Below are 27252 nucleotides of genomic sequence, written 5' to 3'. Positions count from 1 at the left end.
AATTTAAATCCATGCATCTTACCTCCCTTTCTTCATACCATTCATCCATCCAACCACTCAGCCATCCATTAGTACATCCAGCCATTCATCTATATCTATATGGAGCAAGATCTTTAAGAAAACATCTAAGACACTATTTGAAAGCTTTTCTTTTTTATACCTTCTTTATTAAAATATAATCATTCCAGTATCAATCATGAACATTAGTTAAAATGCTCCTGGAAAATTCTTCAGAATTATTTTGGTAATTTTTTTTACAGCTTTTTTGTTCTAGGGACTTAACTGCTCCTAGTTAACAAGAGAAATAAGTGTGGATATCTGAGGTTGTCTCTTGCTTTCTACCACTGTGGCCCTGTCCACCAACCAACACACGCACATAGAGAAGAAACCAACAGTGAGGGAAAGAGATTCTGATTGACTGGTTTTATAGTATGTATTACGTTATTACATCAACACTATGAATTATAACTATCTTCTCTGACAAAGTTTCTTTGACAAATTTACAAGTAAGAAGACTATTATTAGATGAAAATGTATTGATTTCTAAAAATTCTGAATTAAGTCTTCTGGGAAACTGGTATGCAAATTCTGTGATTTCTTTAAGAAGCAGAGGGAGGTCAAAGCCTGGGAATACTCATACATTAGCAGTCCGTAACACATCACAAAAGTAAAAGTACTCAATATTAATAGAGCATATATATTGATAGAGCATATAACAGAAGAACCGTTCCTAGGTGAAGGTGTTAGAGGAAACAGACCAAAAGAAGTGGAGTTTAAACTTCATTCTGAGGAATTAATGGGACTTAGCTCAGCAGAAGACAGGAACTGGGAGGAAAAAGCCTACATTCCAGCAGAGCTAAAACTATGTGAAATTGCTGATGGCAAGAGAAAGCATTCAAGCTCAGCTTGAGAAGCCCAGTATAGTGGTACTGAAACAAGCAAAGGGGGCTTTGATGTGAGCAGAGTCTCGCAGGGAAGACTAAGGGAAAATTATAAAAGTCCTCATACATCTAAAGATTTTTGGCCTTAACTTGTAAATATAAGCTAGGGTGGGATGAATCAATCAGATCACTAATCTGGTAAAAACAGAGTAAAAAACAAATTGAAGGAGTATAACAGCAGGATTAAGACCAATTAGAAGACTACTACAGATGGTGGTTGCTCAGACTTCAGAAAGAAGTGAAATGATCTGAAATATACAGTATTATACAATCCATACTATTATAGAGTATTTAGTATATGTTAAAGATATTATCATTCTAATCTTATTCACAAACCTCAACTAAAATGCTCCTAGACAATTCATCAGGTAAGTAAAATCAACAGGATGTAGTGATGGATTATAAATGGTGGTTACCTCCTAGAGAAATGGAAATAAAAACAAAAATAAACAAATGGGACCTAATGAAACTTAAAATCTTTTGCACAGCTAAAGAAACCATAAACAACACAAAAAGACAACCCTCAGAATGGGAGAAAATATTTGCAAATGAAGCAACAAAGGATTAATCCTCAAAATATACAAGCAGCTCAATATCAAAAAACAACCTAATCCAAAAATGGGCAGAAGACCTAAATAGACATTTCTCCAAAGAAGATATACAGATTGCCAACAAACACATGAAAGAATGCTCAACATCACTGATCATTAGAGAAATGCAAATCAAAACTACAGTGAGGTATCACCTCACATCGGTCAGAATGGCCATCACCAAAAAATCTACAAACAATAAACGCTGGAGAGGGTGTGGAGAAAAGGGAACCCTCCTGCACTGCTGGTAGGAATGTAAACTGATACAGCCACTATGGAGAGTATGGAGGTTCCTCAAAAAACTAAAAATAGAGCTACCATATGACCCAGCAATCCTACTACTGGGCATATACCCTGAGAAAACCATAATTCAAGAGACATGTACCACAGTGTTCACTACTGCACTATTTACAGTAGCAAAGACACGGAAGCAACCTAACTGTCCATCGACAGATGAATGGATAAAGAAGATGTAGCACATATATACAATGGAATATTACTCAGCCACAAAAAGAAACGAAATTGAGTTACTTGTAGTGAAGTGGATGGACCTAGAGTCTATCATACAGAGTGAAGTAAGTCAGAAAGAGAAAAAATATGCTAACACATGTATATGGAACGTAAAAAAAAAAGGTTCTCATGAACCTAGGGGCAGGACAGGAATAAAGACACAGACGTAGAGAATGGACTTGAGGACACAGGGGAGGGGGGAAGGGGAAGCTGGGATGAAGTGAGTCAGTAGCATTGACATATATACACTACCAACTGTAAAGCAAAGAGCTAGTGGGAAGCAGATGCATAGCGCAGGGAGATCAGCTCGGTGCTTTGTGACCACCTAGAAGGGTGGGATAGGGAGGGTGGGAGGGAGGCTCAAGAAGGAGGGGATATGGTGATATATGTATACATATAGCTGATTCACTTTGTTATACAGCAGAAACTAACACAACATTGTAAAGCAATTATACTCCAATAAAGATGTAAAAAAAAAAAAAATGGTGGTTAGAGAGAGAGGTATCAATGATAATGCCTAGGTTTTTGGCTTATACAAGAACATGGACAGAATAGGGCCCAGAGACAGAAGATCAGTTTGGGAGGGGGGATGCTGGGTTCAGCTTTGGACATGCTGAATTGCAGATGTCTTTGAGATACCCAAGTGATGTTAAATAAGCAACTGACTATGCATGACTGGAGTTTAGAGGCGATAACAGGGCTAGAACTATGCATCTGGGATCATCAAGCTATGTGTAGTAACTGAAGCTACAGGTAGGATGAGATTACCTAGTGAGAACATACAGACTAAAAAAGAGCAGGAAGCCTAGAATCTGAGCTTTGAGGGACTTCAATTTTACTGGGTAGGCAGAAGATAATTAACATATAAAGAAAATGGAGCCAGAGGCTGCAAAGACAAAGAGAATTAACATCTAAAGCCAGAGAAGAGCATGTTTTGAGAAGGAGCAAGTTGTTCAAGGGGTCAAATTTACTGCTGAGAATCAATTTAGATGAGAACTGAAAAATATCTCCTGGTTTTAGTTACAGGGCACTATTAGTGAGGGTTTTCCAATTTAAAGATGAAGGCAAAAGCTATATTGGAATGGGGGTAGAAAGTTGATAAGTTAATTGGAAGGAAAGAGAGATAGTAAAATAGGCAGGTTTTTGAGATTTTTACTGTGAAAGAGAAGAGAGACGTGATATAACCAAAGAGGGCCTCAGGCTCGAGGTAGGAATTTTAAGATAAGACATATTTGAGCATGTTTTAATAGTGCTCTTGGTGGGGGCAGAGAGACAAAAACACCTTCGATGTGAAAAAACAATGGACATAAAAGAGTTACTTTTTGAAAGCCAGGAAACAACTTTCAGAACTTATTACTCCCATGAAATGAGGCAAACAAAATATAAATATGTTGAAAAAAAATTAAATGAATGTGTAATTAGTTAGGGGAAAAACTGTCCTAATCCTTTTAAAGTTGATATAACTCAGCAGTGACACTGTCAGAAAAGACAAGTGGCTAGAGACTGGTAGAATCTAAAATGGTAACGTTAATATTTTTACAACTAAAGTCTACCCCATACACTGCAGGAAACCTTACTCCATCTTCAGCATAATTTATTAACCATGCTCACCAAGCTCTTCCACTGAAGTCTCCCTAATTACTTATGAGAATGAATTAGCGCCTCTGAAGAGTCTGATGTTGATAATACCATGCAGCCCACCACCAAAGTTTTATATGTATTCACATGTATCTTCTAATTTGAAAAATATTTGCAATTTTTCATTTGACTCCATGATATTAGTGTTTGTTTTAATATAAAGTTATTTAACATTTTTATCACAAGGAAAAGAGACGTTCTAAGAAGTTATATGATTTTGCCCTGGCACATCACCTTGTACCCCAATTTAAGAATCAGTGTGTTAGTTTCTAATCTATGCTACGTTCCTCTAATCATAACATAACCACTCCTGTGAGGGCACTTTGCTACTGCTATACTTATAAATTCTGCTCTATGATACAGAGAATATACACAGCGAACCAAGAAGAAACAGTGACCAGGTAAATTAAGAAGGATTAGGAATATTTTTGAGGGAGTTCCCTGGTGGCCTATTGGTTAGGATTCCAGGCTTTCACTGCCATGGCCCAGAGTTCAATCTCTGGTCAGGGAACTGAGATCGCGCAAGCTGTGCGACGCATGCCTCACTTACCCCCCAAAAAGAATATTTTTGAGTTGCTAAAATACTGACTTATTAGAGATAATTTATTCACCCAGTTTCTTGCATACAATAATTGAAAGGACAAGTAAATGTACAAACGAAAAAATAACAATCACTATTTTTAATGCATACCAACTATCTGATAGAAATTCTCAGGTGTTTTACACGCATCTTAAATTCTTGGTTGTAAAACAACTCAAATGTACTTAATGACACTGAGTTTTACACTTAAAAATGTTTAAAATGGTAAATTTTATATTATGTATGTTTTATCACAATAAAAAATTAGATTAAGAGAAAAATCTCAGCATATCTCATTATAGAAACCTGTCCCAGAAAGAAGAGTCATATCTATAGCAGCTCAGAAGTACAAGAGGACATGATGTATCTGAAAAAATGAAAGATGTTTTATACATGCTAAAAGAAAGAAACTGCAGTAGAAAGAAATAGGCTAGAGAGATGGGCAGGACATGCTATGTTAAGAATTATGAACTTCATCCTAAGGACAGTGCGATGCTTTTATCATACTTTAGAAAGACGAGGGATGCAAACAAATGTGTTTTAAAAGGCATCACTATAACTGTAGAGTGTTAAAAAGGACTTGAGGAAGCAAAATAGGAGGTAAGGAGGCCAGCTGAGATTCTATTCCACCAATCCAGGTAAGACATGGCAAAAGTTTATAAAAGAGTACGTGGTGAGAGTGGAAGGAAGTAGATTAATTTGAGAGCTATTTAGGAATTAGGTTCTCCAAAATTTAGTGATTAACTAGACATGAGAGACAAAGGAAAGAAATGAATCAGTGGTTTCTGGATTGGGCAACTGGGTGGATGGCCCTATGATTCATTAAACTGGATGTGAAAAATTTCATAGATACTTGTCATCGTGAACACGTGTGGATCTACAGCAAATTTTTAAATGGCTGTATAGAATTCAATTGAATGCAATAATCCAACATATCTATAATCCAACAAAAGATGCTAACTGCTTTAACAAATTCTTTAAACTTTTCTAATCACCCAAACAAAGGGAGAGATGCAGGCATTTTTTTCAAAGCATAAATCTGCAAATAACAACAAAACCATTCACTCATTTTTAACAGTTTCAAGGTCTCATTCTCCCTCTTCTATGTCAGAAGATCATTACTGAAAATCAATACTACTAAGAAATGGAAATCAAGACCCAAATTTAACTCAAAATTTTAGTCATTAATCTACTAAGCATTCTTAATCGCCCAAACCAAGGGTTTTGAGTTAACTTAATTTTCTGACAAAGCCATTTTTAAAAACATATTTTTTATACTTAATGAAACTAATATTTGAGAAAATGTATGTTAATAAGAAGGGAGGGGGTTAAAGGAAATGGGTAAAAATAAGTACTATGCACTCTATCTCACTTAACAGAAATTTACTCTCTCTTTCTACTTCTACCCTATTACATACCTTACTCTAAGTACAGTGAATGAGCCATCCTTCATTCCAAGGGCAAGATGGATCCCATCTACATTTACAGCTGCACAACGAATTGGTTCTTCCATATTACACCTTGCTATTAGTGCATGATCAACTAGGCTCCATATCCTGTAACATTTAATTAAAATAAAAGAACAGTTAACTAACATATGCTTAAAAAACGATAGACTCTATGAAAAAACTGTTGGTTAAAATAATAATTTCATTTTAAGGAGGCAAGATAAACCTAGATTTTTAACTGTATGCTTGTGGCTGGGAATTCTTATCTATGAAACAGAAGTACTCTTAATGCTTAAAATGACAAGGGTTAATAGAATCTTTTATTTATTTATTTATTTTAACATCTTTATTGGAGCATAATTGCTTTACATTGTGGTGTTAGTTCCTGCTGTATAACAAAGTGTATCAGCTACGCATATACATATATCCCCATATTCCCTCCCTCTTGCATCTCCCTCCCACCCTCCCTATCCCACCCTTCTAGGTGGTCACAATGCACTGAGCTGATCTCCCTGTGCTATGCAGCTGCTTCCCACTAGCTATTTTACATTTGGCAGTGTATATATGTCAATGCCACTCTCTCACTTCATCCCAGCTTACCCTTCCCCCTCCCCATGTCCTCAAGTCCATTTTCTACGTCTGCATCTTTATTCCTGTCCTGCCCCTAGGTTCTTCAGAACCATTTTCTTTTTTTAGATTCCATATATATGTGTTACCATATGGTATTTGTTTTTCTCTTTCTGACTTACTTCACTCTGTATGACAGACTCTAGGTCCATCTACCTCACTACAAATAACTCAATTTCGTTTCTTTTTATGGCTGAGTAATATTCCATTGTATATATATGCCACATCTCCTTTATCCATTCATCTGTCGATGGACACTTAGGTTGCTTCCATGTCCTGGCTATTGTAAATAGAACTGCAATGAACATTGCATTATGGTTTTGAATTATGGTTTTCTCAGGGTATATGCCCAGTAGTGGGATTGCTGGGGCGTATGGTAGTTCTATTTTTAGGTTTTTGAGGAACCTCCATACTGTTCTCCATAGTGGCTGTATCAATTTACATTCCCACCAACAGTGCAAGAGGGTTCCCTTTTCTCCACACCCTCTCACGCATTTATTGTTTGTAGATTTTTTGATGATGGCCATTCTGACCGGGGTGAGGTGATACCTCATTGTAGTTTTGATTTGCATTTCTCTAATGATTACTGATGTGGAGCATCCTTTCATGTGTTTGTTGGCAATCTGTATATCTGCTTTGGAGAAATGTCTATTTAGGTCTTCTGCGCATTTTTCGATTGGGTTTTTTGTTTTTTTGAGATTTAGCTACATGAGCTGCTTGCATATTTTGGAGATTACTGCTTTGTAAGTGGCTTCGTTTGCAATTATTTATCCCATTCTGAGGGTGGTGTTTTCGTCTTGTTTATGGTTTCCTTAGCTGTGCAAAAGCTTTTAAGTTTCATTAGGTCCCATTTGTTTATGTTTGTTTTTATTTCCATTTCTCCAGGAAGTGGGCCAAAAAGGATCTTGCTGTGATTTATGTCAGAGTGTCCTGCCTATGTTTTCCCCTAAGAGTTTTATAGTGCCTGGCCTTACATTTAGGTCTTTAATCCATTTTGAGTTCATTTTTGTGTATGGTGCTAGGGAGTGTTCTAATTTCATTCTTTTACATGTAGTTGTCCAGTTGTCCCAGCACCACTTATTGAAGAGACTGTCATTTGCCATTGTGTATTCTTGCCTCCTTTATCAAAGATAAGGTGACCATATGTGCGTGGGTTTATCTCTGGGCTTTCTATCCTGTTCCATTGATCTATATTTCTGTTTTTGTTCCAGTACCATACTGTCTTGATTACTGTGGCTTTGTAGTATAGTCTGAAGTCAGGGAGCCCGACTCCTCCTGCTCCGTTTTTCTACCTCAAGATTGCTTTGGCTATTCGGGGTCTTCTGTGTTTCCACAGAAACTGTGAAATTTTTGCTCTAATTCTGTGAAAAATGCCAGTGGTAGTTTGATAGAGATTGCATTGAATCTGTAGATTGATTTGGGTAGTATAGTCATTTTCACAATATTGATTCTTCCAATCCAAGAACATGGTGTATCTCCATCTGTTTGTATCACCTTTAATTTCTTTCATCACTACCTTATAGTTTTCGGCATACAGGTCTTTTGTCTCCTTAGGCAGGTTTATTCCTAGATATTTTATTCTTTCTGTTGCAAGGGTAAATGGGAGTGTTTCCTTAATTTCTCTTCCAGATTTTCATCATTATTGTATAGGAATGAAAGAAATTTCTGTGCATTAATTGTGTATCCTGCTACTTTACCAAATTCATTGATTAGCTCTAGTAGTTTTCTGGTAGTATCTTTAGGATTCTCTACGTACAGTATCGTGTCATCTGCAAACAGTGACAGTTTTACTTCTTCTTTTCCGATTTGGATTCCTTTTATTTCTTTTTCTTCTCTGACTGCTGTGGCTAAAACTTCCAAAACCATGTTGAGTATTAGTGGTGAGAGTGGGCAACCTTGTCTTGTTCCTGATCTTAGTGAAAATGGTTTCAGTTTTTCACCATTGAGAATGATGTTGGCTGTGGCTCTGTCATATATGGCCTTAATTATGTTGAGGTAAGTTCCCTCTATGCGTACTTTCTGGAGAGTTTTTATCATAAATGGGTGTTGAATTTTGTTGAAAGCTTTTTCTGCACCTACTGAGATGATGATATGGTTTTTCTCCTTCAATTTGTGAATATGGTGTATCACATTGATTGATTTACTATGCAATGAATCCTTGCATTCCTGGGATAAACCCCACTTGATTATGGTGTATGATCCTTTTAATGTGTTGCTGGATTCTGTTTGCTAGTATTTTGTTAAGAAGTTTTGCATCTATGTTCATCAGTGACACGGGCCTGTAGTTTTCCTTTTTTGTGCCATCTTTGTGTGGTTTTGGTAGCAGGGTGATTGTGGCCTCATAGAATAGTTTGGGAATGTTCCTCCCTCTGCTATATTTTGGAAGAGTTTGAGAAGGATAGGTGTTAGCTCTTCTCTAAATGTTTGATAGAATTCTCCTGTGAAGTCATCTTGTCCAGGGCTTTTGTTTGTTGGAAGATTTTTAATCACCGTTTCAATTTCAGTGCTTGTGATTGGTCTGTTTATATTTTCTATTTCTTCCTCATTCAGCCTCAGAAGATTGTGCTTTTCTAAGAATTTGTCCATTTCCTTCAGGTTGCCCATTTTATTGGGGATTCCCTTGTATGTTAATTGTTGATTTTCCCTTGCTGTTTTTAATTTTTCTTTGTATTTAATTTTTGATAATTTGATTAATATGTTTCTTGTCTTATGTATTGAGGTGCATGTTTCTCCCTGGATTTAGCCTGTATGGGACTCACTGCACCTCTTGGACTTGATTGACTATTTCCTTTCCCATATTAGGGAAGTTTTCAACTATAATCTCTTCAAATATTTTCTCAGTCCCTTTCTTTTTCTATTCTTCTGGGACCCCCTATAATTTGAATGTTGTTGCATTTAATGTTGTCCCAGAGGTCTCTGAGACTGTCCTTATTTCTTTTCATTCTTTTTTCTTAATTCTGCTCTGCAGTAGTTATTTCCACTATTCTATCTTTTAGGTCACTTACCCGTTCTTCTGCCTCAGTTATTCTGCTATTGATTCCTTCTAGAGAATTTTTAATTTCATTTATTGTTTTGTTCATCATTGTTTGTTTGCTCTTTAGTTTTTCTAGGTCCTTGTTAAACGTTTCTTGTATTTTCTCCATTCTATTCCCAAGATTTTGGATCACCTTTACTATCATTACTCTGATTTCTTTTTCAGGTAGACTGCCTATTTTCTCTTCAGTTGTTTGTTCTGGTGGGTTTTTACTTTGCTCCTTCATCTGCTGTATATTTCTCTGTCTTCTCATTTTGCTTAACTTACTGTGTTTGGGGTCTCATTTTTGCAGGCTGCGGGTTTGTAGTTCCCGTTGTTTTTGATGTCTGCCCCCAATGGATGAGGATGGTTCAGTGGCTTGTGCAGGCTTCCTGGTGAAGTGGACTGGTGCCTGTGTTCTGATGGATGAGGCTGGATCTTTTCTCTCTGGTGTGCAGGGCTGTGTCCGGCAGTGTGTTTTGGGGTGTCTATTAACTTATAATTTTAGGTGGCCTCCCTGCTAATGGGTGGGGTTGTGTTCCTGTCTTGCTAGTTGTTTGGCATGGGGTGTCCAGCACTGTAGCTTGCTGGTTGTTGGGTGGAGCTGGGTCTTATCGTTGAGATGGAGATCTCTGGGAGAGCTCTTGCCAAATGATATTACATGGGGCCAGGAGGTCTCTGGAGGTCCAATGTCCTGAACTCGGCTCTCCCACCTCCGAGGCTCAGGTCTGACAGCCAGCCAGAGCACCAAGACCTTGTCAGCCATACGGCTATTTTGGACTCAGCCGAATATGGAGCAAAGCAACAAAATGGAGTGGATCAGTGACTCAATTTTTAGGGCATCAGAACCACTTGGAGGGCTTGTGAAAACACAGGTTGCTGGGCTGCACCTCAGAATTTCTGGTCCAGAATTTTTCATTCAGACTTTTCTGATTCTGACCTTTAGGCCTAGAGAAAAGTTTGACTGTTTCTGAGCTGCCTGGCTCTGCAGAACGTTGCTCTCTCCCCAGCTCTAGGAATATTCTTCTGCCTTCCTCACTGGGGCCCTGTACTCCCAATTAGCCAGATGAGGAAACTGAAGTTGAGAGCAACCAGAAAACTTGCCCCAGGTACACAGGGTGTAAGAAGTAGACTCAGGTGCCAAATCAAGTCCTCTACCAACAGGGCCACTGTCATGCTGCCTCTTCTTGCCTTGAAGATAATGAAGCAGAGTCTCCGGTCCAGGTGGTCTCAACATCACATTACTCTCTAAAGGCGAGTCCTCGGAACCAGCTCCTACTGTGGGAGCAGTGGGCAGAATACCAGAATCTTTTATTTTTAAGATGATGTAATAACATTAATTTTTTCCAATCATTCATTTTAGGTGGATGATTTCTACCCTGATTAAAGGCGAGATACATATATAGTATAGTGGTGTATGGTATACACCATATATAGTCTTTTAAGAATAACACTTCAGATTATGCAAATTTAGTCTTTTCCAGACCCTAATGTTAGAAAACTGTAACAAGAAGTAAAAAACGCCCATTGTTTGAAAGTTAAGTATTACACTTCCAAATAACATAAAGGACAAAGACCAAAATTCTAATGAAAACTAGTAACATTTTAGAAGTAAATTACAACAGAAGTATTTCATATCAAAACTTGTGGGATATAGCTGAAATAGTACTTAGGGAGAAATTTAAATGCAGATATTATCAAAATAAAGGCTACAACTTAATGAACGAGCATCTACTCTAAAAGGTTAGGAAAAGATCAGCAAAACTAAGTATATTTTTAAACATTTTATAGCAGTATCTTATTTTTAAAAATTCTGTTTGTTTTTGCTGTTTTCTATGAATTTGTATATTGTTTCTATATCCAGGAATTTTGCTAAATTCTCTTTTTAATTCCAATAATTTCTCTGTATTTTCCTTTTAATTCTCTACATATACAATTATAACACCTGCAAATGACAGTTGTTTCTTCTTTTCTATTCAAAAATCTCTCTCTCTATATATATATACATCTATTGAAAATATATACACATATACACACATATACATATATATATACACATATATATATATTTAGGCTCACTGTGCTGACAAACACTTCTAGTCTGTAGCTGAATATAATGGTGAAGAATAAAATAATGAAAAATATAATGGTGAAAGTGGGCACCATTTTCTTCTTCCTCATTTTAAAGGAAAACTTTCAGTGTTTCAACATTAAACATGATACTTCCTGATGACTTTCTATGCCCACAGATTGTGGGCCACACTGGGCCCACTGCCTGTCTTTGTATAGTCTACAAGCTAAGAATGGTTTTGCATTTTTTTAATTGAAGTATAGTTGATTTACAATATTGTGTTAGTTTCAGGTATACAGCATAGTGATTCAGTTATTATTTTTTAGCAGATTATATTCCATTATAGGTTATTATAAGATATTGAATATAATTCCCTGTGCTATACAGTAAATTCTTATTGTTTAAGTAGAGTGGTTTGTATGTGGTAATACCATACTCCTAATTTGTCCCCCGACCCGCCTTGGTGACCATAAGCTTCTTTCTTTTTTTTAAAATAAATAAATAAATGTATTTATTAATAATTTTATTTATTATTTATTTTATTATTTATTAAATTTATTCAAATAAATTTATTTTTGGCTGCATTGGGTCTTTGTTGCTGCACACAGGCTTTCTCTAGTTGCAGTGAGCGGGGGCTGCTCTTTGTTGTGGTACAAGGACGTCTCATCACAGTGGCTTCTCTTGTTGTGGAGCACAGGCTCTAGGTGCTCAGGCTTCAGTAGTTGTGGCACGTGGGCTCAGTAGAAAACAGAGAAAATTCTCTGATTTATGTCAGAGAATGTTATGCCTATGTTCTCTTCTAGGAGTTTTATGGTATTGTGTCTTACACTTAGGTTTTTAAGCCACTTTGAATTTATTTTTGTATATGTTGTCAGGGAATGTTCTAATTTTATTAATTTACATGTAGCTGTCCAGCTTTCCTAGTATCACCTGTTGAAGAGATTATCTTTCCTCCATTGTATATTCTTGTCTCCTTTGTTGTAGATTGACCACAGGTGCATAGTTTATTCCTGGGTTCTCTATTCGATTCCATTGATCTATATGTCTGTTTTTGTGTCAATCGCATGCTGTTTTGATTACTGCGGCTTTGTAGTACAGTCTGAAGTCTGAAAGGATTATACCTCCAGCTTTGTTCTTTTTTTCTCAGGATTTCTTTGGCAATTCTGGGTCTTTTGTGGTTCCATATACATTTTAGGATTATCTGTTCTAGTTCTGTGAAAAATGTCATAGGTATTTTGATAGGGATTGCATTTAATCTGTAGATTGCTTTGGGTAGTATGGACATTTTTAACAATATTAATTTTTCCAATCCAAAAGCATGGTATATTTTTCCATTTTTTTGAATCATCTTCAATTTCCTTTTTCAATATTTTGTAGTTTTCAGTGCATAGGTCTTTCACCTCCTCCATTAAGCTTATTCCTAGTTAATTTTTCTTTGATGTGACTTTAAATGGAATTAAAAAAATTTTTTTCTTTCTGATATTTCATTATTAGTATAAAGAAATGCAACAGATTTCTGTATATTAATCTTGTATCCTGCTACCATGATAAATTCATTTATTAGTTCTAATAGTTTTTGTGTGAAGACTTCAGGGTTCTCTATGTAGAGTATCATGTCATTTGCAAGTAGTTACAGTTTTATCTCTTCCTTCATAATTTGGATACCTCATTTCTTTTTCTTGTCTGATTTCTGTGGCTAAGACTTCCAATACTATGTTGAATAGAAGTGGTGAGATTGGGCATCCTTGTCTTGTTTTTGAATTTAGTGGGAAAGCATTTAGCTTTTCACTGTTGAGTATTACATTGGCTGCAGGCTTGTTATAAGCAGCTTTTATTATGTTGAGATATGTTCCCTCTATACCCACTTTGGTGAGAGTTTTTATCAAGAATGGATACTGAATTTTTTTAAATGCTTTTTCTGCATCTGTTGAGTTGATCATGTGGCTTTTGTCTTTTCTTTTGTTAATATAGTGCATCACAATGATTAATTTGAGTATGCTGAACTATCCTTGTGACCCTGGAATGAATCCAATTTGATCATGGTGTATGATCCTTTTAATGTATTGCTGGATTCGGTTTGCTAGTATTTTGTTGAGGATTTTTGCATCTGTATTCATCAAAGATTATCAACTGGTAATTTTTTTTCTGTAGTGTCTCTGTCTGGTTTTGGTATCTGGGTGATGGTTGCCCCACAGAATTAATTTGGGAATGTTCCCTTCTCTTCAGTTTTTTGGAATAGTTTGAGAAGGACAGGTATAAATTCCTTGTATGTTTGGTAGAATTCCCCAGTGAAGCCATCTGGTCCTAGACTTTGGTTTGCAGGGAGGCTGGTTTTTTGTTTTTACTACAAATTCTATCTCACTTCTAGTGATTGGTATGTTCAAATTATGTGTTTCTTCTTGATTCAGTTATAGCAGTTATGCTTCTAGAAACTTGTCCATTTCTTCTAGGTTGTCCAATATGTTGGCATGTAACTGGTCATAGTATGCTCTTATGATTTTTTAGTATTTCTGTGGTATCAGTTGCTATTTCTCCTCTTTCATTTCTTATTTTGTTTAGTTGGATCCTCTTTTCTTCTTGGTGAGTCTGCCTGGAGGTTTGTCAATTTTGTTCATCTTTTCAAAATACCAGCTCTTGGTTTTCTTGATCTATTGGTTTTTTGATCTCTATTTATTTCCTCTCTGATCTTTATTATTTCCTTCCTTCTTCTGACTTTGGGTTTTGCTTGTTCTTTTACCAATTCTTTTAGTTGGTAGGTTAGGTTGTTTGAGATTTTTCCTGTTTCTTTTTTTTTTTTTTTTTCCTGTTTCTTGAATAAGGCCTGTATCACTATGAACTTCCCTCCTAGAACTGTTTTTGCTGCATCCATAGATTCTGTAAAGTTGTGTTTTCATTTTTGTTTGTCTCTACGTATTTTATGATTTCTTCTTTGATTTCATTATTGACACATTGGATTTTTAGTAGCATGTTGTTTAGTATCCAAGTGGTTGTTCTTTTCCTGTTTTTCATTCTGTGGTTGATTTCTAGTTTCATACTGTTGTGGTCAGAAAAAATGCTTGAAATAATTTCTATTCTCTTAAATTTACTGAGGCTTGTTTTCTGACCTAATGTGTGGTCCATCCTAAAGAACATTCCATGCACAACTGGAAAGAAAGTGTACTCTTTTTTGGATGTAGTGTCTTGTAGATATTAATTAAGTCCAACTAATCTACTACATCATTTAGGACCTCTGTTGCCTTATTAATTTTCTGTCTGGATGATCTGTCCATTGATGTCAGTGGAGTGTTAAAGTCTCCTACTATTATTGGGTTATTGTCAATTTCTCCCTTTATGTCTGTATTTGCTTTATATATGTAGGTGCTCCTATATTGGGAGCATGTATGTTAATGAGTATAATATTCTCCTCTTGTACTGATTCCTTTATCACTATACAATGCCCTTCTTTATCTTTCTATTTATTTATTTGGTTGCACCGGTTCTTAGTTTCAGCAGGCAGACTCCTTAGTTGCAGCCTGCCTGGTCCTTAGTTGCAGCACGTGGGCTACTTAGTTGCAGCAGGTGGGCTCCTTAGTTGCGGCTTGCCAGCTCCTTAGTTGTGGCACATGGGCTCTTTAGTTGTGGCTCAACAGCTCCTTAGTTGTGGCATGCAGCCTCCTTAGTTGTGGCATGTGAACTCTTAGTTGTGGCATGCATGTGGGATCTAGTTCCCTGACCAGGGATTGAAACCGGGCCCCCTGCATTGGAAGGTGAAGTCTTAACCACTGGACTGCCAGCAAAGTCCCCCTATTACATGTTTTTGATTTGTGGTTACCACAGAGTTCTAGTGTGTTGACTCATAACTATATCTACTTGCTTTAAACTGACAGTCATTCAAGTTCAAACACATTATACATTTTATATTCCCCTCCCCCACATTTCATAATTTTGATGTTCTATTTTACATTTTCATGCTTTTTACTGTTTATTATAATCATAATCACTTATACAATTTTTTTTACTGTTTTTTAATCTACATCTTGCTCATTTAAGTGACCTTCAATCCTTACTATATATTGCCTTTCCTATTGTGATTTTTCCCTTTCCTATAGATTCTTGCTTCTTTTCTATTTAGAGAAGCTCCAATATTTCTTTCAGGATAGGTGTAGTATTGCTGAAATCTTCTAATTTTTGCTTGTCTGAGAAATTCTTTATCCCTCCTTCTATTCTAAATGATAATCTTGCTGGGTAGAGTATCCTAGGTTGCAGGTTTTTCCCTCAGGACTTTGAATATGTCATGTTATTCCATTCTGGCCTGCAAAGTTTCTGCAGAGAAATCAGCGTTATCTTTAAGGAAGTTCCCTTGTAATGGACTCTTTGTTCTTCTCTTGCTGTATTTAGAACCCTCTCTTTAACTTTTACCATTTTAATTATGATATGTCTACATGTGGGTCTGTTTGGGACCCTCTGTGCTTCCTGTACCTGTGTATGTTTCCTTCTTTAGGTTTGGGAAGTTTTCAGCTATAATTTCTTTAAATACATTTTCGATCCCCTTCTCTCCCATTTCTCCTTCTGGAACTTCTATTATGCATAGTTTGGCACATTTTATATTATCCCATAGGCCTCATATATTGCTTTTTTTTTCATTTGTCTTTCTCTCTGCTGTTCTGATTGGGTGGTGTCCATTATTCTATCTTCCAGATCACTTATTCATTCTTCTGTGCCTTTTAGTTGGCTATTTGTTGCTTCTAGACTGGTTTTTACCTCAGCAATTGAGTTGTCCTTTTTTTTTTCTTTTTTTTTTTTGAATTGTCTATTTTTGACTGGTTTATCTTTACGGTTTCTAGTTCCTTGTTACAGTGATCTGCTTTCCTATCAATAATCCTTCTTAATTCAGTTAGCATTTTTATTATCACCTTTTTGAACTTGGGGTCTGGTAGACTGGTGAGCTCTCTTTCATTATTTGTTCTTTCAGGGAATTGCTCTTGTTCTTTCAGTTGGGAGTTGTTTGTCTGCCTTTTCATTTTACTTAACTTTCTCTGTCTCTATGAATTTAAGAGAGACTGTTATTGACTACAATCTCATAGGGATGTTTTTATGTGGGAGTGTCCCTGTGCAGACTATGTGTGTCCAGTGCCTTTGGTGCAAGGGCTGGTTTTGGTGTGAATGCCAGCCACATCTTTCCTCAGGGTATTGGGGGTGGCAGTTGGTGGAGGATCTAAAGCCTGTTCAGGGCATAAGGCAGGACTCCCTCTCTGCTCCATGGCTATTGCCACCCTGTCAGGGACAGGGTCTGCTCCTCAGTTGTTGGAGTAGAAGCCCTGAGGGTCAGGCTTGACCAGGCTCTGTTGCCCCTGAGTGTGTGCCCTGCCCCAAAGGAAGTGAGTGCTGAAGCAAATGAGGCCTGTGCACTCACAGAGGACCTACATGCCGCCTGTGTAGGCATCTGCGGCTCCACTTAGAAGCAGGCCGAGGTTGCATCCCTTCCTCTGTTGTGTTCGTCCCAGATCTAGCACAAGGCTGTAGTGTGGAGTAGGCTGGGGGTCAGGGTACTGTGGCTGCAGGAATTGAGGCTGCACTGCTGCCAGAGATAGGGGCTGACTCTGTGGCAGTCTTCTCCCAGGACTTGTCTGCCCCAGATCTAACGCTAATCTGCAGTGTGCAGTGAGTGGGAACAGGGCACTCTCACTGGGAGACCAACTGCTGCATGCTCCTGTGTGTGCTGACAAGGGTCACCGCCACCCCAGGCCCACAGTCTGTCTCTGCATCTTTTCCCAGAGACTGGTTGGCCCAGATCTCATGCCAGGCTGTGGTATGGAGCAAGCGGGGCCAGGGTGTTTGCCCCATTCAGACTGGGGAGTATGGTGAGGTGGCAGACACCAGTGCAGGGCTCTCTCCACCCTGACTATTGGCAAGTCAGCATGTGCACGCTCCTTGCAAGTAGCGTCTAGGCTGCTCAAGCCCTTCTGTCTGTCCCAGCGGTTCTCCCAGAAGGTAAGGGGGCTTGTCTCCTCTGCGCAGGATCTTAGGACTGGGATGCCCAGATCGTAGCTCAACCTGCTTGCTCTCCAGGGCAAGGCTCCTTCCATGCAGACCTTCTCCTTTCAGATCCTTCCCAGGGGTGCAGGTCCTGACCTGATATCTTTTTTTTCCATCCTACCCAGTTATAGGAAAATATTTCTTGCAGCTTTGGTTGTATGGGAGTTCCTCTGTCAGTTTCCAGTTAGTTTTCCATGAGAATTACCTCCACATGTAGATGTATTTTTGATGTGTTTGTGGGGGAAGGTGAGCTCCATGTCTTCCTACTCTGCCATCTTGATCCCCCTCCTTGCTTTTACATTTTTAAACGGTTGAAAAAATTTTTCAAAGAATGACATTTTGAGACATGAGAAAATTATATGAAATTCAAATTTCAGTGTCCATAGATCAATTTTTATGGGAACACAGCCACACTGGTTTGTTTTCATATTGTCTATGGCTGCTTTCATACTACAGAGGTAGACTTGAGTGCTTGCAAAACAGACAGTAGATGGTATGTGACACAGATCACCTTGCACTACTTTGGTGCACTACAAATTGCAGTGACACAATTATAACCTGATAGAATTCTGAGTCCTATGTGTATTGTCACATCATGGCATTTTATTATTTTTTATTTCCAGCAGAAACCCATCATGTCAAAACAAGAGAAAAAAAAGAGAAAAGTGAACTTCGAATGCTGTGTTTTTAAGGCACAGTGGAGTGTGGATTACACCGCTATCGAATTAGATGGTAATGCATTATGTTTATTATGCAATGACAGAATACAAAGATACATTAACATTACCAGACTAAGCACTCATCACAATATTTTTAACTCACAGGAGAACAATGGTCAGAAAAATCAGAAATTTAAAATTATAGCAGAATGAGGTTTTACTTACAAAAGTAAGTTTCTGAGTGGCTCATTTGTTAGACAAGCAAAGAAAGCTGTCTATTGGTAATGGATTAACTAAATCATTTTAGACTGCAGTAGCTGAAGAAATGTGTCCAAAAAAAAAAACTTGTTTAAGACAATTAGCCTTTTGGCAAGAACAGTTGCTTAAAGAGTTGAGTGTGTTGGGAATAACATCAATAGTTAATTTAAAACAAGGCAAATACTTTTGAGTGGTTTTCTTTGAGTCTTGGTAAGTCAACAGATGTTACTAATACAACTCAGTTGTTTATTTGAGGAGTCAATGGCAAGTTTGAAGTGATAAAGAATTAGCTTCTATGAATAGTTTGCATGAAACAACTACAGGCTAGAATATTTTCAAAGACATTAGTGAGAAAGCAGTAATCTAATACAATGTATTTTTACACCACACTGGGGTATAAAAATATGTATGGGGGAAAATGGCTTGGACAAATTTACTTAAAAATGTAAGTTGTTTAAAGCCTATGAGTATTCACTGTATTATTCTTTTGCAAGTATTTTGCATGCACACACACACACACACACACTTGAATCATGTGTTTTAGAACCAATAGTGTTAATGGTGAACTTCATTTTCTCCAGTGGATTTAACCATTACTGTTTCTGAGTTTTTATCAGGAACAGTAGCTAAAAATCCTGACTTGCCCACACAGCAGGTTAATGGCTTAGCAATGGTAAAGTTTTATTATGATATTTTGATCTCAGAGCCAAGACTGAAATTTTTCTAAATCAAAATTGCCCTCAACTACCATTATTATTATTATTATTATTTTGGCTGTGCTGCATGGCATGTGGGATCTTACTTCCCTGACCAGGGATCAAACCTGTGCCCCCTGCATCAGGAGCACATAGTCTTAACCACTGGATTGCCAGGGAACTCCCTCAACTACCATTATTAAACACTGAATGGCTTTAGAAATTAGCTTCTGCTGCACATTTGATAGTGTTTCTTAATAAATTCAACCTAAAATTATAAGGCAAAAGCAGAACTTATTTGAAACCGTTGGAAGGAAGGAAGGGGAGGAAGGGAGGGAGGGAGAAAAGAAAAGAAACAACAGGCCCCAAATGGAGTCACTTGTGCTAAGCCTCACATCAACAAACCAAAACTTAATAACTAACCTAACTGCAGTTTCAGCTTCTCCTAGGAGTGGAATTTTAAACCAATCAGTCTGGAATTTCCTGATCAACAGTAATGAGGTAATCTGCATGATCTCAAAGGAAGGTGACCTTGCCTGAAATAATCCTTTCTTTTGTTTTTGACTTTCTTGTCCCACTCTTTTTCTGCCTTCAAAAACCTTCCATTTTGTACAGCTCCTCAGAGCACTTTTCTACTTTCTAGATGGGATGCTGCCCAATTCATGAATCATTTAATAAAGCCATTTATTTAGGTCTTCAAATTTACTCAGCTGAATTTTGTTTTTTAAACAACACAACAGTGGTAAAGTTATTGGAACTATTAATGTTGTTTGAATAATAACATCAAGCTGCTTTATCAAACTTTGTGCTATCAAAACTTGAAACAAGAAGTAAGATCTCCATCCCCACATAAATCAGCAAGGGATATTTTTTCATAGCCTAATCTATAGTTCTAGCATGGTGTTTGGACTACTCCCCTTGGGCAAGCCCTGGTCTTGACTTCTGCCCTTATGTCCCAGTAGAAAGCCATCAAGAGCCCAAGTTTAATCAAGAGAAGAAAAATGCCCTCAGTGCAAAAGTGGCTTTGGCCCACAACTGCTCCTAAATTCCCTTTTTTTTTTCACAACTTGTCTGACAGTTCCTTTAAACTGTTCAAAGAACAGTTTAAAGGTGATTTACATTTTAACCAGCATTTTTAGTTGTTTTCAAAGGAAGAGTTCTTTCTGAATAACTTGCCCACCAGTAATAGAAACAGAAGTCTGAGCAACTGTAAGCAGATAGAATAGTGAGTCTCCAGAGAAAGAGAACCAGGCACGGCCTTCTTGACAGGTCATTTTTGGCCTAGGTCATTTTGTGATCTAAGCCTGGCCACACTGCTTGTCCTTGTACAGGTCTCAGTAATTAATGACCTTAAGGAAACAAAAGAATGCAGAATCAAATGACTGTTATCAATAGCAAAGATAATAAATCAATTGTAAAATCTCCCAGTTCTGTTTCAGTGGTAAAGATTAGCCAGAAGTGCTCAACTACCAGATCAACTGGAACCTAATGGATGATGATTTTGACCTTTTCTGACCCTTGTGATTTCAATCAACTAAAGCTTGGACTCTGTTGACTTTTGCCCTAATTCTATGCTGAATTCTCTTCTGCCCAAGCCCCTTCATGAATATATGCCCTTATCTTAAAACTTCCCCAATTTTGCTATTCGGGGAGACACTGGTTTGGGAAAGGTCCCTGGTGTTCTCCTTACTGGCTTCAAGTAATATAAATCCTTCTCCCAATCTTTGGCTTGATTGTGTCTTTTGGTTTGACACCCACCAAGAGGTGAACCCAGTTTACAGGTAACACAGTTACTTTTTAAAGCACCAGTTGTCCTTTTTTCATAGTTATGCGGCAGCTAATGACAGCAGTCCTCCTAAAATGCAAGAAACTAAACAGTAGATCCTAGCAAACCATGTGGGTGAAGTGTAGCCCCACAGAGAGTTTCTATGTGAACCCAGAGCTATGGCATCTCCCACCTACATAAAACTAAGTAACACAGAGAGAGTAAATGGCATGGTTGATTAACATAAGTAGTTATCTAGAAAGAATTAGGTTGCATCCCCACTTCACTTCTTATACTAAAGTAAACTTTACACAGATTAGGAGTTAAACATAAAAAATAAACCCACTAATGTACTAGAAAAATATATTGGAAAACTTTTTAACTTTAGGGAGGATTTCTCTATGCTAGAAAACTTAAAAGTCATAAAAGAAAATGCTGATAAATTCAGCTGCATAAAACAAAACAACAACAAAAACTTCTTCATAGCAAAAAACCTAAACATAGTAAAAAAGCAAGTAACAAAGACATCAAAGTGGAAAAAATACCTCAACTCACATCACTGACCAGTAGTTCCCAAACTTTAGTGTATATCACAGCTACCTGGAAAACCCCAAATTGGTGGATTTCTGATACAAGGTCCTGTATAATGCATGATAATTTGCATTTCTTACAAGTTCCCCTGTAATGCGGATGCTGCTGGTCCAGGAATCACAATCACACTTTAAAAACCACTCATAGACAAAAGGCTAATTGCTGCTTTCATATGTAGACAGGTATTAGATCCTATATTAAAATAATTAGAAAAAGACCAATGTACTAATGGAAAATACGCAAAGAGCTTAAACAAATACGCAAAGAGCTTGAACAGACAGGTCAAAGAAAAGGAAATACAACTGTCCTCCAAACGTATGAAAGCATACTCAAGACCCCTCAGTATGAGAGAAAAGCATGTTTTCAAAACATAACAAGATATCATTTTTCACCTTTTGGGGTAATACTTAGTGCTGGCAAGGGTGTGGGAAAACAGGCACTGTCACACATTGCTGTCAGGTATGTAAATTGTTATTGCCTCTGTGTAAGGCATTATCTACCAAAATTTTAAACGCATATGTCTTTTGAACAGTGAAGAATTTACCATAGAAATATTCATATTTACACATGTAAAAAATGGCAAAGGTATAAAGACATTTGCTGCAAGCAGTGTATTTAGAAGCACAATACTGGAAGAACCCAAACTCCCATCAATGATAGATTAATTGAATAAATTACAATACACAGTGGAATATTATATAGCTGTTAAAAAGGTAATCCTGTACATTTTGATATGGAACAAACTCCAACTTAGGTTTTTAAGAGAAAAACCCAAATCTTATAAATAGTTGTTAATTCTATTAATTTTAAGCACCTATTATGTTCATTTGTTACACCATAAGCAGATAAAATTTTAAACTAAGGGTTTTTTTTTTTAAGTTTTTCTTATGTTTCCCTAAGGACAAATTCAAATTCCAGCCTATGCAATTACTTTATGAATTGCTTACCTGACTGAACGATCATCACTTCCAGTCACGGCCAAAGGTTTAGTAGGATGGACGGCAAGTGCCCAAAGTTCACCTTCACAATGCCCTTGCATAATTAGGAAAGGTTTGTTTCTTTCATGCACCACAATTTCAAAAATTTCGCTGTCCTGTGTTCCAACTAGAATGTGGTCACCTCGCCAACAAACACTCCTTACAGACAAACCTAGTCAAATTGAATTGTATTTAAGATCAGTACTGTAATAACAGAATGCCAATCTGCCTAAACCACTGTTATTTTTTATACCTTAGATATAAGATAAAAGAAATCTGAAAGTCTTGGATCCACACATTTTCTTCATTTATCTGTACTGTTTTCTATGTGGACTATTTCTATTTTTATATACTTAATTTCTACCCATCCTTCAGGGAATACACTCTTCTTCCTTACTGGACAACATCAGTCATAAGTCTGATTACTTCCTCAGCCAAAGGCTTACAACAGCAGTGTGCATCATCCACAGGGTAATTATTCAGAATTCAAGAACTGTATTATTTTTCTCTTATAATAATCTGACTTTCCTCGTGTTTATATTTCATTTCTTCAATGTGCTCATAAAATCATTAAGAAGAGAGACTTCTACTTTTTCTGTATACAATCCCTTTTGTAACCTCAGGAAAGCTAGTGTTTTTCTCAGTTTTCTCATCTATATAGTATGGTCAACATTAAGCTCCTGTGTAACTTACAATGTAAGAATCAAATAAGAAAAAGTGCCAAATTATTTTGTAAACTTTAAAGTACAATAATGCTCAGCAAAACTAATGAAAACAGTATAACAGTTAACACTGGATGATCGTTATGTGCCAGACACTTCTAAATATTTTACATATATTAGCTCATTTAATTCTCTGAAATAGCTACTCTTATTCTCATTTTACAGATGAGGTATGCAGCTCAAGGTCACACATCTAATACTTCCAGTCCTCTCTTATAATACCACACTAGTGTATAATATGTTTACTTTTATAGTGAAAGATTCTGTTTTATTACATCAATTTTTAAAAACCCTCCCAAAGAAAAAATTATCTCCTGATTGCTGACAAATTTGGATGAAGGAAAAACACATATACATGAATTTAAATAATCCTAAACAAAAGTTCCCCTAGCTCTCAACACACTATTTTCAACAGTTTATTTGCTAAACAGTTACATTTAGCGTTCTAATAGTAAAATATTTTCAAAATTTAAGGTTACCAAAGTAAGTACCTATCACATCTCTCTGTAGGTCCCATTATAACAGGCATTAGACATGAAAAGAACCTCTGTCATAACACTAAACATAGATGGTCTTCAGGCAAAATTTCTCCTCTTCAGCAGAAGGATTTTAATTAAAATGTATACAGTATGAAGGAGCAAATATAAGTCTCATTTATTTTACAAAACATACTTTTAAGTTTACTGAAAGAAACCGACAACCCTTGGTATATTTAGAATTTGCCTAGTAATGAGATATTTGTTTTGTTATTACCTTTGTACCCCTGGTCTGTCTCCCTGAGATCAATCACAGTTATTGGTTTAAAAGTTAAATCCCAAAGACGAATACAGCCATCTCTGCCACCAGTAGCAAAGCCTTCTTCACAAGCATTCATGCTAAAAATTCCCGCCTAGAAGAGGGAATAAAATAATTTAACAATATATACTTTTTAAGAAAATACACTATATATGATGGTAGAAATCCACTTAAAATTTTTTTGATATGGCATAGGAATAATCAAATACATCAGAAAACACAAAGGATAATCTAGAAACAAATTTATGCATATATAGGAACTCAATATGTGACCAAGGTGGTATTTAATGATATGGGCAAAACATAAAAGTTAAACCTTATACCACATATACAAATGAATTACACAAAAACAAAAACATGCAGACCAAATTCTAAACGTAAAACATGAAACAAATATATTAGAAGAGTCAGAACACTTATGTAACTTTGGGCTGTGAGAGAACTTTTTTTAAGCGTGGCAGGTTACCCACCAAGGCATAAAGGAAAAATTTCAATTTTTCATATGAGAAAAGATATCGTAAAAAAACAAACTGGGGAAATATTTGCATTGTGTATCACTGTCAAAAGGTTAATATCCCTAATATGAATATGAATAATATTGAATAATAATATTGAATATGAACAAATGAATAAAGGAAAGAAAATCCAACAACAACAGTAACAAAAAAGGTACAGGATAAGAAAAGCCAATTAATGGAAATTCAAGTACAGCTGACCCTTGAACAATGCAGGTGTTAGGGGTGCCGACCTTTGTGTAGTCGAAAATTCTAGTAAAACTTAGACTTGGACCTCCACATCCAAGGTTCTCTATATCTGCAAGTTCTGTGGTATCCATGGATTCAACCAACCACAAATTGTGTAGTACTACAGTATTTGCTATTGAAAATAATTTGCATACAAGTGGACCCTTGTAGTTCAAACCCATGTTATTCAAGGGTCAACTCTAGTCAATAAATACATGAAATTTCACAAATAGACAGGAAAGCAAACTAAAACAAATAGTTATTATTTTTCACCCAGAAGACAAGCAAAAATTTACAAGAGTGGACACAACCTCTGCTGATGAGTATGAGGAAGAAACTGGTATTTTTATATATTGATGGTGAAAATGTGAATTGCCACAACCTTTGTTAGAATCTGCTATTTCTGGTCTTTAGGCATTTTGCTTAAAGCAAGTCCTGCTCTAAGTGGTTCTTTAATATACTTAATATGTAATATATATTGAATAGTGATTCATATTAATATATGTAATCACTTTTCTATTTGAAATTGTCCTGCTACCAATATGGCAGCTCTGTGCTCTCTAGCTCCCCTCACTATGTGAGGGACTCAACTGCTAAAAAAGCCCAAATCAAAAAACACTAAAAGGTTTTTGTTTGTTTGTTTTTAAAACATTTTTTGGCCATATCGCATGGCATGCGGGATCTTAGTTCCCCGACCAGGGATCGAACCCGGGACAGCCAGGGAAGTCCCTAAAAGGGACTAAACACTAAAAGGCTTTAACAACAGCTTTTTTTTTTTCCTGATAACTTATTTATATGAAAATCTCATGAAGTACAAAAATTAAATTCCTTTGCCACTCACTTAGTGAATCAATGATATAAAAATTAAAAAGTTAATTTTATCCTAGAGCTATCCCCAAATTTCCCACTGGTAAACTGGCTACAAAAGCACTAGTTTTATTCTAATGTGGTTAATCTAGGATACTTTTAGGTTAAATTTAACAAACTTTTTTCAACAATGAAAAAGACACCATACTAAAGCAATGCTTTGAACAAAATAATAATTATACTAATTTAATTGCATAATGTTTCTTCATTGAAATCTTGAAAACAATGAGACAAATTAATTCAATTGTAATAGTAGTTTTCAAGTTACTGAATTGAACAGAAAGTCTGCTATATTATGGAACCTTTTGTTCTAAGACAAGAAGGTAAGTAATTAATACCTAAAAGTATTTAAAATATTTAAATATACTTACAGTATGAGCTCCTTGAATTGTTCGTATAAGATTAATTCCTTTCCAAACATATATATCCCCATTGAGTGCACCAGAATATGTTAATTCATCCCTTGCACAGGCCAGGCACAATATTGTCTGAAGGTCACCAGTCTTACCGAAGACCCCTCGTTTTGGGGTCAGAGCATTTCCACATAAACTCCAGAACTAAAAAGTACATAGTATAATCGAATTACCAAAGAATGCTCATAATATAACCAAAACCATTTCCAGTACTTTGATGCTATATTAGAGCAGCAGACTAGAAATTACCTAAGAAACTCCCTTATGATACAATATTAAATGATACAATTTAATACAATATTGTATCAAACTCCCTTATGATACAATAGTTCAATGTTCACATCCTCATCTTAGTGTTGTCATTAGCTATGTTATAGCAGATAAATCACTGTTTCAATCCTTACTGTAAGAATAAGGGGGGGTTGAACTAAACTATTTTAAAAATATGCTGTGTTTCCCTTAGGTTTCTGGAAAAAAAACTACATAATCTTTTAGACAGATTAAAAAGTTGGGAAGGGTTAGCAATGAAAATGAAGCTAATATTCATTTCTTCAGTCACACTGGCAGTCACATTTCAAACGCTCAAGAGTCACATCTAACTAGCGGTTACTCTATGGGACAGCACTGATGTGGATTCTAGAACAATGGTTCTTAACTCCTGCTGAGCATCAAAATCATTTGGATACCTGGGCTTCACTCTCCAGAGATTCTGTCTCAATTTATTTCAGTGGGGGTTCAGGTATATTGTGTCATTAATTTCCCCCAGGTGATTTTAATATGCAGCCAAAATTGAGAATCACTAATTTAGAAGAAAAAAATAGACTGAAATTGGGACTTACTGAAAGGAAGAGAACCAGCTATACTTATGCACAGAAATCACGGAGATTTTTAAATTTAAAAATCATACATTGATTAAAGCATTCATTAGCTATTTGAATGGATAAGTGATCATTTTTAGTTCTTTAAGGCTTCAGATTTTAAATTTAGATCTTTAGGTCTTAGAATAAGATCTTGAAGATCAGGTAAGATCTTTTAAGTACATAATATTAATAAATCATATTACTTTAAGTGGCAATTTACTTATTATAAAGTTGAACTTATTCTCTGGGCCTAACTTCTTTATGCAGAACTATCTAATGTGTATACTCCTGCCCTGCCCCATATTCATTTCTTTCTTTCTGCAAACATTAACTTTACCTGAATCCACGTAAAAGAACAAAAACCCTCATCATGAAGATTTATGTTTGACTTCCCTATCTTCTTCCAAAAATGAACAAATCATTCCAAATGTGTATCTTTCTTATTTTTAAGCTTTACAAGTAAAGGAATTGCTC

General features: G+C 36.4%; 1 protein-coding gene across 2 annotated transcripts in view; it reads right to left on the bottom strand.

The window, feature by feature from the left end:
* The window catches only part of EML5 (EMAP like 5), a 156048-nt gene that overhangs the window by 92653 nt on the left and 36143 nt on the right, over positions 1 to 27252 (bottom strand). For both annotated transcript variants that reach the window (XM_024736256.1, XM_024736257.1), the window contains exons 5-8: positions 25877 to 26062; positions 23854 to 23989; positions 22349 to 22550; positions 5678 to 5815 (exon numbers count right to left, since the gene is read on the bottom strand). In XM_024736256.1, the coding sequence (XP_024592024.1) occupies positions 5678 to 5815; positions 22349 to 22550; positions 23854 to 23989; positions 25877 to 26062 (662 nt within the window). The remainder of the gene's footprint in view (positions 1 to 5677; positions 5816 to 22348; positions 22551 to 23853; positions 23990 to 25876; positions 26063 to 27252) is intronic.

Source organism: Neophocaena asiaeorientalis, unplaced genomic scaffold, assembly GCF_003031525.2.
Source record: "Neophocaena asiaeorientalis asiaeorientalis breed wild unplaced genomic scaffold, Neophocaena_asiaeorientalis_V1.1 scaffold152, whole genome shotgun sequence".
NCBI lineage: Eukaryota > Metazoa > Chordata > Mammalia > Artiodactyla > Phocoenidae > Neophocaena > Neophocaena asiaeorientalis.
The sequence above is the reverse complement of the archived record's forward strand: the minus strand, read 5'-3'. Positions and strand labels throughout refer to the sequence as shown.